Raw genomic sequence first — 13,444 nt, 5'->3', positions numbered from 1 at the left:
AAATATAATTTTGTTTTCTTTTTTCTCATTTAATATTTCGTGTGTCATAATCCTGCACAGCAAAATACGAAAATGACCTTGTACCCATCTATATTTAAGTAATACCCAACTATGTGATGATTTGATTTATTTATAATGTTACCGTTCATTCCGGTGCTACTTCATAAATATGAAGTCGAAGAAGTAAAAACGTCTCAAAATATGCATTTTACTAACCACTTTAATTTATGGGGTCAATGAATAGGGTGAGATTCTATCAAAATTCATAGATTAATACCTAATTCTAAACTCAGACCCAATAAATATTATTAGATTTAGATCCATGCCCAAACTCATTAAAAAAATATATATTTGGTCTGGGTTGGGCCGCTTCCCTTAGATGGCCCGGCGTACAACCCTACATTTCTCAACTCACACAAGACCTCTCTGAGAAAAAAAAATTTAAATCGATGCGTCAGAGCGAGCTTAGCAACCCTAAGCGAAGTCTTCCCCGGCTATCATATATTGAATTCAACTGGATGATTGAGGTCTCTACCCACCAATATCCACGGATCTAAATATCCAATTCGGATTCAAAAAATATACGTTTTGTTTACCCAATTCAATTAAATTATTATTTTTCAATTGATCTACATTCAAGTAAATAAATCTAAAAAATCTAAGACATCATAACATTATTTATCGTGTAATTCTTCGACTAAGTATATTTTTTAATTAATAAATAATTAAATAATCAGTTATATAAATATATTATCATGCTAGCCTTGCTAGGTATATTTTAATATCTTGATTGACAATAATGCTTGTTTAAAGACTTGAAGTGATAAACTTGAATTTTAAAATTTTATAATATTAAATTCGATTACTATTAAATATGTAGATTTAATAGTTTCATTTGATTATTATATAAACCGTATTACAAATGATATATTATTTATGAATTAATCTCAATATTCTGAATTTATTGATGCATTATGGGTAAAATTAGAAAATAAAAGAAAGAAATTTAATTTAATTTAAAAATTATTTAGTGTTTTTAATTATTTTGTCTTAAATAAAAATATCAAATATTATCCAACAATATTACGAAGAAAAAAAATTGGGTCGGTACCCTATCCAGACCCAAAACATCGGGTCTATGAAATAATTAACACACAATGTGTTGGCAATGGAGTGAGTATGTGTGGATTGATGTAGACTAGCTGTTCTAGAAAACAAAAAAGGATTAAAAAATAATCAAAGTTAGGTAGTGTTTGGTTAAATGAAAATTAATTGAGTTTGAGATAGGTCCGTAAATTTTAGAATTTAACTTGAAGCAATTGATCTTTTATACCGTCCAACTTAAGTCATCTGTTTTCTTTTTCCCGTAATATATGACCGAAACTGGGCATCAACCTCTTTTGCGGAAATGCTCAACTTTTAAAAATAATCAATTTTATATATTTTTTTTATTAATTTTCATATTATTGCAATTCGACCCAAAAATATTTTAAAATTATACTTACATCCCATTTAAAAATTTACCATTTGGACGAAAAATACTAACATCAGCCAAAAAAAAGAAAAAAACATAATCTTCTAATCTTATCCCTCACTCAAAACATTCTCTAGTTATAACTTTTATACTTGCAAGAGGGTAAACATAATATATAAAGTTAATTGTAATAAAATATTATTTTTAAATAATAACAATTGGATAAAAGTAGTCGTTGATGAATAGAAAAAAAAAAAAAAAAACTAGCCACTTTTGTGCTTCTTTTGTAAACATATTTCATATAAATTACCATATATCACACAAAAATTAGTTTCAACAAGTGACCTAAGACATATATATATACATATATATGTGTGTGTGTGTTATATTGTGAAATTTGAAGAAAGGCATGATGAGTACATGCATGAGGATTTTTGTTGGACTTTCAAATTAATTTATTGGTAATGAATATATACTAATTTGGCTATAACTTGTACGTAGCTGCAGTAAGAAGTTGAGGCATTGGCATCAATTCAGTTGTAATTACGTACCAAAATGGAATTTGATGCTAGTTATTTTCACATTTAAAGGCGATTAGTATGATATAATTGTATCTACCACTGCTTCATAAAAGTTTTTATTACGTATTATTTTTTCCAACCAAGTTATTGATTTGATTTATTTTACATTATATAAACCATATATTCCTTATATTTTTACCATCACGCAAAAAATAAATCATTAAAAAACTTGTGATTCATATGATATTCATAAATATTATGCAGGGATCAAAATACTATACAATGGAAGTAGAGATCTTGATGGATTATATTTTGAAAGTAAGGGGGATAAAGTGAAATTAATGTAAAACTTGAGGTCCTATTTGACTATTTCATTGGTTGAGGCAAAGGGCTATATCATTACCAGGTTGTAATGGCAAAGGGTAGTACTGAAAGATCTAACATTATTAAATGATACCAAACAAACAAGCACACACTATGACTATGCAAAGTTGTTGAGCCCACCCTTGCAATTAATTTAATCCTCAAACTCAAACTCAAACTCAAACTGTATAGGTAGATCTCAAATACCCATCAAAAGTAAAAACAAAAGCCTAACTCATGACATCGCATACAATATCTGATACTTTGTTGATTATTTTCCGTGCTGATTTTAATAAAATATACAGAATTCCTAGGTTATTTTGTTAATGAAACAAGATTTCTTTTTAATCTTGTTCTTGCAATTACACTACAACAAAGGGGTATTTTATGCATATATATTAAACTCGGCCCAAAAATACCCTATCAAACTAGCAATAATCTGGTATAATATAATATGATTGAAACAATAGGAATTTCATGACGAACGGTGATCCCTAAAGATGATCGTGTCCATATGTAAATCACCCCGTAACTTTTTTGTTGAATCAAGAGTTACAACAATTTAATATTTCGCCTTTAGATCATACTCTCAAGCATTAAGCTTTGGACTTCTATCAATCCAAATACTTTTGAAATACATTCGCGTTTTCCTACATTTGCCTTCTTTTATAATGAAATTGAAATAAATGGGCTTTTTACGCATTTTACCCTTAAATTTTTTAGAACTCAAGATTCAACTTTTTCTTTCATAGGGGCATAAATTTTGCTGCACTAAAAAGAGAATGTTTGATTATTGCTACCTTGTTATTACAAAGTTAGGTATGCAAAAATAATATCGAATAATGAGTAATGTATACGAAAATATTTTTATGAAAAAAAATTATTTTGAAAAATAAAAATGAAGTATTACTTATGTTTCCAACAAGAAATATTAACAAACAACAAAATTAAATTTGAAATCAAAGGGATTATATTATAGTATTTAATTATGAATTGAGTTGGGAGTTATGAGAAGAGAGAAAAAGAGAGGTCCAGCTACTGAAAAATTGTACTTGGGCATTTATACATGGAGTGGCTAACTTACCTATAAGAAAAGGTCATTTTGGTCAATTGGTTTGCCTCCAAAGATATACCTAGAGAAGGTTGAGCTCATGTGTAATAACATGGGAAAGTTTCCTAAGGGCAACCTTGTCCATCAAATCTTTCTTAGATAAAAAACAAGTACATAGAATAATAGCATCAAACTTCCATTCTCCCTCTCTCTCTCTCTCTCCCTCCCTCCCTCCCTCCCTCCCTCTCCTCCCAACAACAGGCAAACAAGAACAACACCACCCTCCTTCCCAATTACAAAAGACATTGTTATTATGATAGTAAAAATAAAAGAAAAGGTGGTAGATGCATGAGTGAGTAAAACACCAACTACTTGGTTCTATATATTATTCAGAAGAAGAATCATCTCTCTTTCTCTTTCTCTCTCTCTTTCCATTCTTACCATCTTCCTTTTGTAATCCACACAAATAAAACCACCCCATCCCACCTCCCTTCTTTGTTTTGATTTCCGCCTCGGTTTCCACGCACCGCCAACTACTACTATTATCTTTCTTTTATTATTCTCTCTCTCTCTCGCTCCCCTTTTTTTCCTTCTTCAAGGTATTGCCGCAAGAAAACTTCGTAATGGCTTCTTATGATGTGTGTTTTATGTCTTTTTTTGTAAACTTATTGTGTTATCAAACTGTTTTGTCTGCATCGGTTGACTTGCGGTCTTGAACCAATTGCTTGTTGCTATGTGGGCTTTGGCATTGGCTTTGAATGATGACAAGTTTGTGTTTTTTGAGCTGGTGGTTGTGGGTTTTTGGTTTTCTTGAATTGTTGTTTCTTGGAGCTTATTCGATTTTCTCTTTCTTTTCTTTTTGGGCTTTTTTTGTCCCCCTTTATGTTCTTGCCTCCATGAAAGGTGGTAGGTTCATGGGGTTGACTTACAATTCTTGAAGAATGAAGAATTTGGGCATTTATGTAGATTTGATGAAATTCTTTTACGGTTTAGGTTGATAAGGAAAAAATTATATCTGATGGCCGTCACTCTACCACCTTTTTATGTATTGGGTAAGGCTAGTTTGGGTGTGAGGTTTTTGTCACCCTTGGGCTTCTAGCTTCTTTGTGTAGGTTTGGATTTGGTGTTTATGGTCTCAGAGTCTCCTGACTGGAGTGATAGTTAAATCTTCTATCTATGCATGAAGTCTTCTGGAGATAAACCGTTGATGACTGTGTCATAGTTCAGGGAAATTGCTAGGCAAGGTTGCTTCCCTTGTTTAGGATATTACTATATTAGTTTTAGACAATGGCTATATTCTTGGATTGTAAAATTTCTATCTTTGTACTTTGGTTCTATTGTGGTGGTGTGACCAATTTCTGAGGGTGTTGGAGTTAAAAAATTTTTGTTCTGCACATTGTCTCTGACAATGCCATTGTTTAAGGATTTCCACCGTATTTTTAAGGGCAATAGTAATATGATGTGAGAACTTTGCTGACGAGAATAGACATCATCCAAATCGACATTTCAATTAATGATTTTCCTCCTAGTTAGAATGTTGAGATACTTGTATGTTTTCTACCATTACTGATTTTTTTCTTTAGTGGGCTCTCTTGTTCTGTTTTTATTTTTCATTTTATTTTGTTCTGTTCTTCTTCTTTTTGGGAAGGGTGGGAGGAAGGGTGGTAAGGGTTTATGTGGGATCGGGGAAGAGTTACATCATCTTGAGAGCATCTGCATCCAAAACTCTCAATTTTGTAAATATACTCTCTCTGGCTTGTACACCCATAGCTGCAAGTATTGATCGTATAGACTTGCTTATTATTATTGTTATATGCATCCTTTATTTGCACTTATGCTGATCCTTTAAAGTGTTTTAATGAGGCCATTATCTAACTTATCTATTGTTCCTTTTAGGAGAACCAGAAACAGCCATGGTGAGCATTCGAAGACGCAAGCTCTTAGGAATGTGCTCTGGTAGTCAAATAAGATGGGCTAGAACTATGACGTTATATTAGTTGACCATAAAAATATGCATTTCCTTCATGGATTGTTCTGCATAATTGACAATGATAATCTGGTTCTTTTATTGTCATTGCTCTACTTGTTGTGATTGCTAACTTTGGTACTGAACATAATTTTGTAGGAAGAAGTTCTTTCTTGGCTCCACTCTCCTGTGCTTTTGAGCATGGACACACCCCTGAAAACTGTGCTGAGAGTACCAAATCCGTCAGTGTTCATCCACTGCCTTTAAATGATAATTACAAGCCAAACGAAGTAAGCTGAGAGTTACTTAAGCTCATATGGATCTTTAAGTTCTATCTGTGCAGTTGATTGTGCTTGTCTTGTACATGACTAGTTGGTGTGCTTCAGATATGAAACTGTTTATCGTTTAAATGTTGAACTAAGGTAATGCATAGACATTCCAGTTATGTATGTATCTGATGAATTTCGAGTTCTGCAAGCACTCGAAACCCTAATGTTGTTCCGGAGGCATATATATCCATCAGAGTCCTAATTTAATAGCAGAAAGAAGTAAAGAAGGGTTTCTTGTCATTTTCCCTCACCTCAACATGTTTCCCTTGATAACAGTGATTTTTTACTTAAATAGTTAACTTGATACTCCTTTCTCTGGACATCCCTGTAGAAGTTTGGTGATCAGGGTTTGTCTGATTTGGACCAATGGAGGTCTGCTAAGCTCCATATAATGAAATATCATTTCTGAAAGTGAAAATTAAAAGGATTGTTGAGGATCAAGATTACTGATATATATACATATATTTATATGTATTTTAACTGAAGATTACTCATATATTCTTCTTCCACTCTCTACATCCAGTTGGTGTTTTGTGTTTCATAGGCATTGATCTTCCGTCTACAAGTTTCATTCTCTATTTGGACCCTAAAGATATGCCTATATATTGTCTGCCAAAGCTCTGTGTTGACTTAGAGTTTTCCATTTCTATCACTGACTAGGAAACCACCTCAGAAACTGGCCCTGGCTCATCAAACTTGTCTGCTTCCAGCCCGCCAAAAGAGCACCTAATCCAGCAATTCCCTGGTTTGTTCGTTTTCATTCATGCATCATCTCTTGTGCATGTTTGCTATTCATGTATTTGCTTTGTAAAATAACTGCTTATGTCACAGAATTGGTATATGGCAATTCGTGCATTTAATAAAGTGCCTGTTTGGATAATGAATTGAAAAAGTGAAATGTGTCAACTGATGCTTAAATAAATACCATTGTTCAGTGTTTCAACCCTCCGAAAGCAAAAATGGAAATTGTGTCCATTTAACTAGTCATGGAACAAACGCATTGCTTAATTTTCTTTCGTGTGGATTTGTATCTCCATGTGTATGATCACAACCAAAGGTGAGGAGGCAAGTAAGATGAAATTTCTAAATTGCCGGCAAACCAGAGTCAGCAATTACAGGGTAAGCATTTATAAAAATGACATTTACATGACAAGTGTCATGTACTTGTATGCTTGTAAGTTTGGCCGAGCTGATCCGGCCTAGAATTTCCAGTTGAACTATTTTGATGGTCTCTGAGCTTCTCTGACCTCCTCATGTGTTAGTACCTCAACTCTTTCATTCCATATACATAGTAACTAATTTCCATATCCTAAGTTGGCATTCTGCAAGAATCATACAATATGTTTCCCGTTTTTGTCTTTGATCTGATATATCTGTTCCCTTATTGCAGAGATCAAACGCAGAAAGCGACACAGGAGGAAGCAAGTGGAAAATCAAGAGCAATGTGTCATGCGAGGTGTCTATTTCAAGAATTTAAAATGGCAAGCTGCCATTAAAGTCGACAAGAAGCAGATCCATTTGGGAACTGTTGGCTCTCAAGAAGAGGCTGCCCGATTATACGACAGGTATCATCTGAACCACAATAAACCTTCTTATGTTCCTTCCAAAATGTTATAGAGAAATAAAAGAACTGAAGATGAGATTTTCCAAACCTGCAGGGCTGCGTTCATGTGTGGAAGGGAGCCAAATTTTGAACTATCCGAGGAGGAAAAACAGGAATTACGGAAGTTTAAATGGGATGAGTTTCTAGCTATGACTCGTTCCGCCATCACTAACAAGAGTAAGCCATGCACACACCCATACATACATACATATATATATATTGAAAAGACGTTTCATTACTAGAAGTCTACACAACTGTTATATTTGAATCTCCAGAAAGCCAGAGAAGAAGTGGGACGGTGCCACGAAGAAAATTTGAAGAGAATGAATGGGAGGGCGAGCAAGGACGCAATGGTTTTTCAGCCTCAGAAGATGATGCATTAGCCCCTTGATTTACCTCTTTTTCCAACACGGGCTGAAACATTCATTTGAGCCCTGGCAGCCATATTAGATCTTATTCAATTCTTGGTATATATAAGAGCCCCTATTAGGGCAGTTCATGTGGAATTCTTGGCAAGAAAGCAGATTGCCATGTTGTGGTGCATTAACAGATGAATCACAATTTGATGTCATCATTATCATCCCTAGAGTGGAGCGTGGATCTACTGTGACAATGCATGTTTCTACATGAGTGATAGTTAACCCATAGCAACAGCCAGACATACATAGTGTTGATGTGGTATAATTCTTATTTGATGTATCACACTCGGTTCATATTTCTTTCAAGTAAATTATTTCATTATAGTCCATCTTGATTCTGTTGCATACAACATTAATTTCTGCAAAGAAAGAACGTCCCGAAGACAAATGTTGAGGTGTGAATTTGATAGTAATTCACGTGATGAAGCTGCTCTTCTTGCCCAGAACCTTGAGGGGCAAAACAGTACCGATGGAAGTCGTGGGAGAGGCTGGCGAGGTGGTGGCTGACGTTCATTAGTCCATCGAGGGAGGAGAGATACACGTGACAGATGAATTCTTGGAGTTACGGTTGGTGCATATAATACAGTCTTCACCACTTCACCTTGTAGCTTGCCAAAACCACCTTCATGCCACTGCATCCCATTATTAATCAATTTTGGTTTGGATTTTTGCAATCAGAAATCTGAACGGTCCACAAGTTTTGTCTGAAAGATTTCTCTGTTTAGACATATGATTGATTGTTCAATGTACTATCATTATCTGACCTATTTATGCTGCCTGATCAAGCTCTATCGACTATACTGGTTTCTCATTGTAGAACATTTCAAGATTCATTCAGAAATTCCAAAAACAGGGAAACTTCACAAATTTATTCATAACAAACAGACCATTATTCCACAACAGCAACAATGTGCTGGTTCAAGATTCAGAGGACGAAAAACTGAGGCAGCACATAATAAAAAAAGGAAAAACCAGATTCCAGTTACAAGACTCTGAGAAAGATCAATAGGAAGCCCAGGCTGGAGTGGCTGAAATCATGTCAGGCACAAAAGAAGGAGCTGCTGGATTTGGTTGGAAGTTGAACCAGCCAAACCTATCCATGAGCATTTGGCAGAGATCTCCTGCTGCGTATGCAACCCCTGAGACGGAGATCGCCATCGTGATGTAGTATAGTATGGTTTTAATGTAGTCGGTGAACTTTTCTGCATGTTTCACATAAGCTTTTGCAATAGCAAGAACGAAAACGCACGTGAAAGAAGCTGCTGCAACTGCCAGAATCTTGTAGTCCTTATTGTCGCTCTCACGGAATGCGAACCCATAAACGATGGGAGGTACTAGACCAAAGAGAATGAATGATAGTATAGCAAATGTTGCATGGAATAGAAAATGGCCCCTTCTTCCTAGTAGTTCTTGGTATTTATCAGTGCTCTGGGTTGAGTCCCCTCCAGAGTTGTAGTTTTTCAAGTCCATAAGCTGTAAGTTTTTGTGTTAGCATGATTGCTATGGAACGGGATACAAGAACTGTTTGGATGTGCAAAGCTTAGGATTTCTGAGATGAAAAAAAATTACTCACATTCTGACCAAAAACGAGCAGGCCGCTGGCTACAGTTGCTAATCCAATGGCGATTGTGTTCACTGCAGCAGAGATTCATCAGGAAAAAAAATGTGTTTATCATCCAAACAATCAGAGAATTATTAGATTTGTTCTGAAGGTAAGGAAGACGAGGCATACATGTTGTGGCATCCGAGGCAGCTGCAGAAGAAACGACACTCAAGCTCGCAATCGTCTCCAGTAGGCCTCCATACACAATGCATTTCAAGATCTCCAGTGATTGGGAACGACCAGCACCAGAGATTGCTTCTGTTCGACCACCAGAGCTCACATTAATCTCTCTGCCTTGCTCAGTTCTTGTTTCGACAGGCCTTTCTTCCTCAGGCATTTGAGTATGAGCCCCTGTACCATAATGTCAGTAGATAACAATGGCTCCAGAATATGACGAGCAAATGTTGCATGTATGAATGGAAGACTTTAGATGAACGTGTTGAGTAAAACAGTAAATTCTACAAAAATATATATTACCAATTTCATCTCTGATCTCAATTGCTACATCTCCACCACTTCCATTTTCGTCGTTGCTTTTATCAGCAGCAGATGATAATCCATGCAGTAGAGGAACACGCAAACTGAAGCCAGGAAGTGCTCCGGTTGATTTCTCAAGACTTCCGTTATTCTCATCATTTGTTTCATGAGTTGATGCCAATCTTCCATGCAGCAGAGGAGCATGAGAACTGGAGACAGGCAGCCTTTCACCTGACTCATCATTGAAATGTTCTTCTTCATTTTTGCTTCCACCATCGTGCTTGATCTGTTCTTTACCTATAAAAACATGTACTTAACATGTCACATGAGGATCACTTTTCTTGATCTTTTACAATTTCAAAGCAGCCCACACCAATGATTCTTCCAGAGATTCCGAACACCATGAGGAGCAGAAACGAAGAACGGAAAAGAACATATACCTTTTGATTCCTGTGCGCTGTCTTTCTCTCCTCTCTTCCTAAACATCCAAAACAGATCAAATCCACCTGCAAACACCAAATGACGAACAAATTTCTTAAGTTCGCAAGCTGTCGATTTCTGCTAATTTTCCAACATAAACTAGAGAGTGAATGAACAATTCATTCTTGATTCTTTTAGCTCAAGTAATGGAGCCTGGAATAGTCGACCCATTAAAGCTAACATCAGCAAATACCTTGTGTAACAGTCGTACTCCCGCCTGCATTGGTGGAACCCCCTGCAACTGCAGAAAGGCTGGCACCTGATGCGGGCTGCTCTTGTACAGTTTGTGGGCTTTCGTGTTTCCCTTTCCCTCCAAAGATACGGAATGGATTCAGACCGTTCCCTGCTTGAAAACAACACTACCCTTAAAACCCGATTCATATGTTAATCAAGAGACGGAATATTATTGTAATACTGCTCATTTTATAATTCTACCTGAGGGTATGAAAATGCTGAAACAGGCTAAGCATCCAAGCAGGTCAACTGGCTTATCACGACGATGGCCATCTCCATCTCCTGTAGACCGTGTCCTGCTTCCACGTATCTTTCTACGAAGGACAACCTTGGTAATCTGAGAACTGCAATTAGGACAGTATGCAGTATGTGTGTGAACTTTCTCCACGGCCCTCTCGAATTCCAACTCTATGACCTCCTCATCACTTTCTTCCTCTATATCAATCTTTACCTTCTCCTTTACTCTACCAGTGCTTGTGCCTATATTTTCTTCTTCTTCTCTTGATGTTGAAACCAACTTTGGAACACTCAGACCAGACACGATCTTATCCTTAAGGTCTCCCGGGTTTTGGTTGTTGACGACAGTGTTAATGAGTTTTGGAATGTCCAGATCTTCCAGCCCCAGGTTTTCGCCTGAAAGAGACAACTGGAGTGTAGGACCTGTGGAAAATCATCGTTGTAAAAGACTGGATCCAAAACTACTCGTCTTAAAAACTTATTCGTGCCTTATGCATTGAAAACTCATCTGAAAATTGCAACAACTTTTACACAGACTGGACAAGATTGTTACTATAGTTGCAACCAAAGGAAAAAGGGCTATGCAATATTTATCACCAGCTACTCATTTTGAAATTTTGATTAATTAATGATCATCTATACTGACCTCTAGTGTCATGATTGAAGGATTTCTGATGAACATGATCAACCCAAGAATTTCCAATTTCGTAGGTCCAAATGCAGTGGTGGCATTTCCACATTCCTTCAGACACAATCAAGAAAGGAAAAAGAAAAGAAAAACATGGTACCAATGTTGTTGCCAATTTCATACCACTTAATTAGTTCATTCATTATAGTATTTTATTGTAAGTACATGAAATGAGGATTTTGTTTATCTTATATTAAAACGGACATGAGAATATCAAATGATTAGATTGATCATGTCCGAAGCAGCAAGATCTATATTGTGTTAACGTGACAAATAAGCAAATTTACATAATCCATGTTCCTGGTTTGCTTACCTTCATTCTTATCAAAGTAAACACTCTTTTCTGGTACATCATTGTTTTCATCACTGCTGCTGCTGCTGCTGCTGCTGCTACCATCACCAGTACTAGTAGCCGTTTCGTCTGGCTGCCACGACAGAGGCTGCTCCACCACTTGCTCCTCAGGCAGACCTGGGTGCATCACTTCCATCATGGCCTCAGCAGCAACAAAAAATCAATTGAATTCTCAAGGCAGTGCTGCTGGTGTCTGCTGTTAAATGCTTGCAGAATTGGACATTCTTATAAACAACACTTTCGGGCCAATAAATTAATTAATTATATTCAACTTTGAAATAATAATAATAATCATAATATCAAGATACATACATCAAAGCAAGTAATTAAATATTAATTTCTCACGTTCGTCAGATGCTTGCCATTACTGCTTATGATCAATCACATATATCTGAAAAAAAAAATCAAATATATATATAAAAAAAATAGCACATATATATATATATATATATTGTGTAGGTTGGAATTTCAACATGATAATACGTGTATTAAAGTATTAATTGTTGTAAGTTTAAGAACATAAGTTTTGAAGTAATAATTAACGTATTATATTAGTAAGACCTGTCTAGGTAGGTATTCAAGAATGCTTCCAACGTGGTATTTTTTATTTTTATTTATTTTTCTACACTTTTGACTTTTGTACTGTGTATATATATCCTCCACATTACAGCTAGTTTTAGGTCAACTATTTCACATTTCTTCATCATTTTCTATCTGTCAAAAAGATTATGTTCACATTTACTTCAAATTGGTAATTTTTTATGTACAAATTATTTCTGGCCTATGACCAAATTTGCTACATTGTTGCGTCTTCATGGTGTCTGATCATTCATGCCTTTGTTAAATAGACACAAAAAAAAAAAAGAAAAAGAAAAAAGGAATTTGATTAAATATTGATTGAGGAGGGAACCTATTTTTAATATTCCTAAGAACCTATTGTGGTTACATAATGGTTGCCCCTTATATAACGTGCATTCGAACTGGTTTTAAATTTTTAGGATAAATTATAGTTTGTTTTTCTAAAGTTTATTATAATTATAAATTTATTATTATTTAAAAAATTATAATTATTCATCTTAAATTAATTATTATTTAACAAATATCCTCCGTGACAGTGCTCAAGAAATCAAATCCTAATCTCAACTATTGCAAGAGTGATGGGTTATAAAATTGTTATTATCAATAATTAATGGCATATGCATCTACATACAGTGACAATAGAAATTACATAGTGACAAAAGTAATTATTGTTACTAGGTTATATTTATACATGTGTTACTAATTATTTTTAATTACAACTAATTGATGCACGATTTTTTGTCCAATTTTAATGATTATTTTTACAAACTAATTATTATTATTAAAAAATTTAAATTCATTATTGTACGTGATGAAATAAGAATTACTATCACTAAATATAATATTAAAATTGTGGATTTTTTTTTTTGAGATGCCAAATAATATAATATAATATAAAAATTTTACTAAAAGAAGAGAAGAAAACGAATAAGCACTAAGATTGATTCATATACATGCTTTAATTTTCAATAAATGTTCATTCCTCATATATTTTCTGATCTATCAAGAATTACTTGTATTGTTAAATAGGTACGGTATACGGCCTACACATACGTGTTATACTCAAGT

At 34.9% G+C, this 13,444-nt stretch overlaps 2 protein-coding genes across 6 annotated transcripts; one reads left to right on the top strand and one right to left on the bottom strand.

Moving 5' to 3' along the window:
* Positions 1-3,631: 3,631 nt before the first annotated feature.
* LOC105170138 (ethylene-responsive transcription factor-like protein At4g13040) lies at positions 3,632-8,055 on the top strand. Of its 5 annotated transcripts, none has more exons than XM_011090769.3 (7): positions 3,632-4,047; positions 5,306-5,365; positions 5,535-5,665; positions 6,365-6,449; positions 7,095-7,269; positions 7,363-7,484; positions 7,583-8,055. In XM_011090769.3, the coding sequence occupies exons 2-7, from the start codon at positions 5,323-5,325 to the stop codon at positions 7,696-7,698; spliced, it is 672 nt and encodes a 223-aa protein (XP_011089071.1). In that variant the 5' UTR covers positions 3,632-4,047; positions 5,306-5,322; the 3' UTR covers positions 7,699-8,055. The 5 variants fall into 5 exon arrangements, with proteins under 5 accessions (XP_011089071.1, XP_011089072.1, XP_011089073.1 ...); XM_011090770.3 differs by having other exon boundaries at positions 3,633-4,008; XM_011090771.3 differs by having other exon boundaries at positions 4,028-4,047; positions 5,306-5,325.
* Positions 8,056-8,726: 671 nt separating this feature from the next.
* LOC105170248 (membrane protein of ER body-like protein) lies at positions 8,727-11,989 on the bottom strand. Its single transcript, XM_020696959.2, has 8 exons — positions 11,759-11,989; positions 10,722-11,180; positions 10,480-10,629; positions 10,247-10,312; positions 9,807-10,103; positions 9,459-9,680; positions 9,300-9,361; positions 8,727-9,199 (listed from the first exon to the last, which is right to left on the bottom strand). The coding sequence occupies exons 1-8, from the start codon at positions 11,934-11,936 to the stop codon at positions 8,729-8,731; spliced, it is 1,905 nt and encodes a 634-aa protein (XP_020552618.1). The 5' UTR covers positions 11,937-11,989; the 3' UTR covers positions 8,727-8,728.
* Positions 11,990-13,444: the final 1,455 nt, after the last annotated feature.

Source organism: Sesamum indicum, linkage group LG9 (assembly GCF_026168435.1).
Source record: "Sesamum indicum cultivar Baizhima isolate 11 linkage group LG9, ASM2616843v1, whole genome shotgun sequence".
NCBI classification, from domain to species: Eukaryota; Viridiplantae; Streptophyta; class Magnoliopsida; order Lamiales; family Pedaliaceae; genus Sesamum; species Sesamum indicum.
The sequence above is the reverse complement of the archived record's forward strand: the minus strand, read 5'-3'. Positions and strand labels throughout refer to the sequence as shown.

Excerpts from the sequence above, each read along its gene's own strand:
- LOC105170248 (XM_020696959.2), bottom strand. The coding sequence starts at position 11,936 with ATGATGGAAGTGATGCACCCAGGTCTGCCTGAGGAGCAAGTGGTGGAG. Across the intron at positions 10,313-10,479 it reads GAGTACGACTGTTACACAAG|GTGGATTTGATCTGTTTTGG; the intron begins GTATTTGCTGAT and ends TGGTGTTTGCAG. Across the intron at positions 9,681-9,806 it reads TGAGATCAGAGATGAAATTG|GGGCTCATACTCAAATGCCT; the intron begins GTAATATATATT and ends ATTATGGTACAG.
- LOC105170138 (XM_011090766.3), top strand. The coding sequence starts at position 4,428 with ATGGCCGTCACTCTACCACCTTTTTATGTATTGG. Across the intron at positions 4,462-5,305 it reads ACCACCTTTTTATGTATTGG|GAGAACCAGAAACAGCCATG; the intron begins GTAAGGCTAGTT and ends TGTTCCTTTTAG. Across the intron at positions 7,485-7,582 it reads TTCCGCCATCACTAACAAGA|AAAGCCAGAGAAGAAGTGGG; the intron begins GTAAGCCATGCA and ends TTGAATCTCCAG.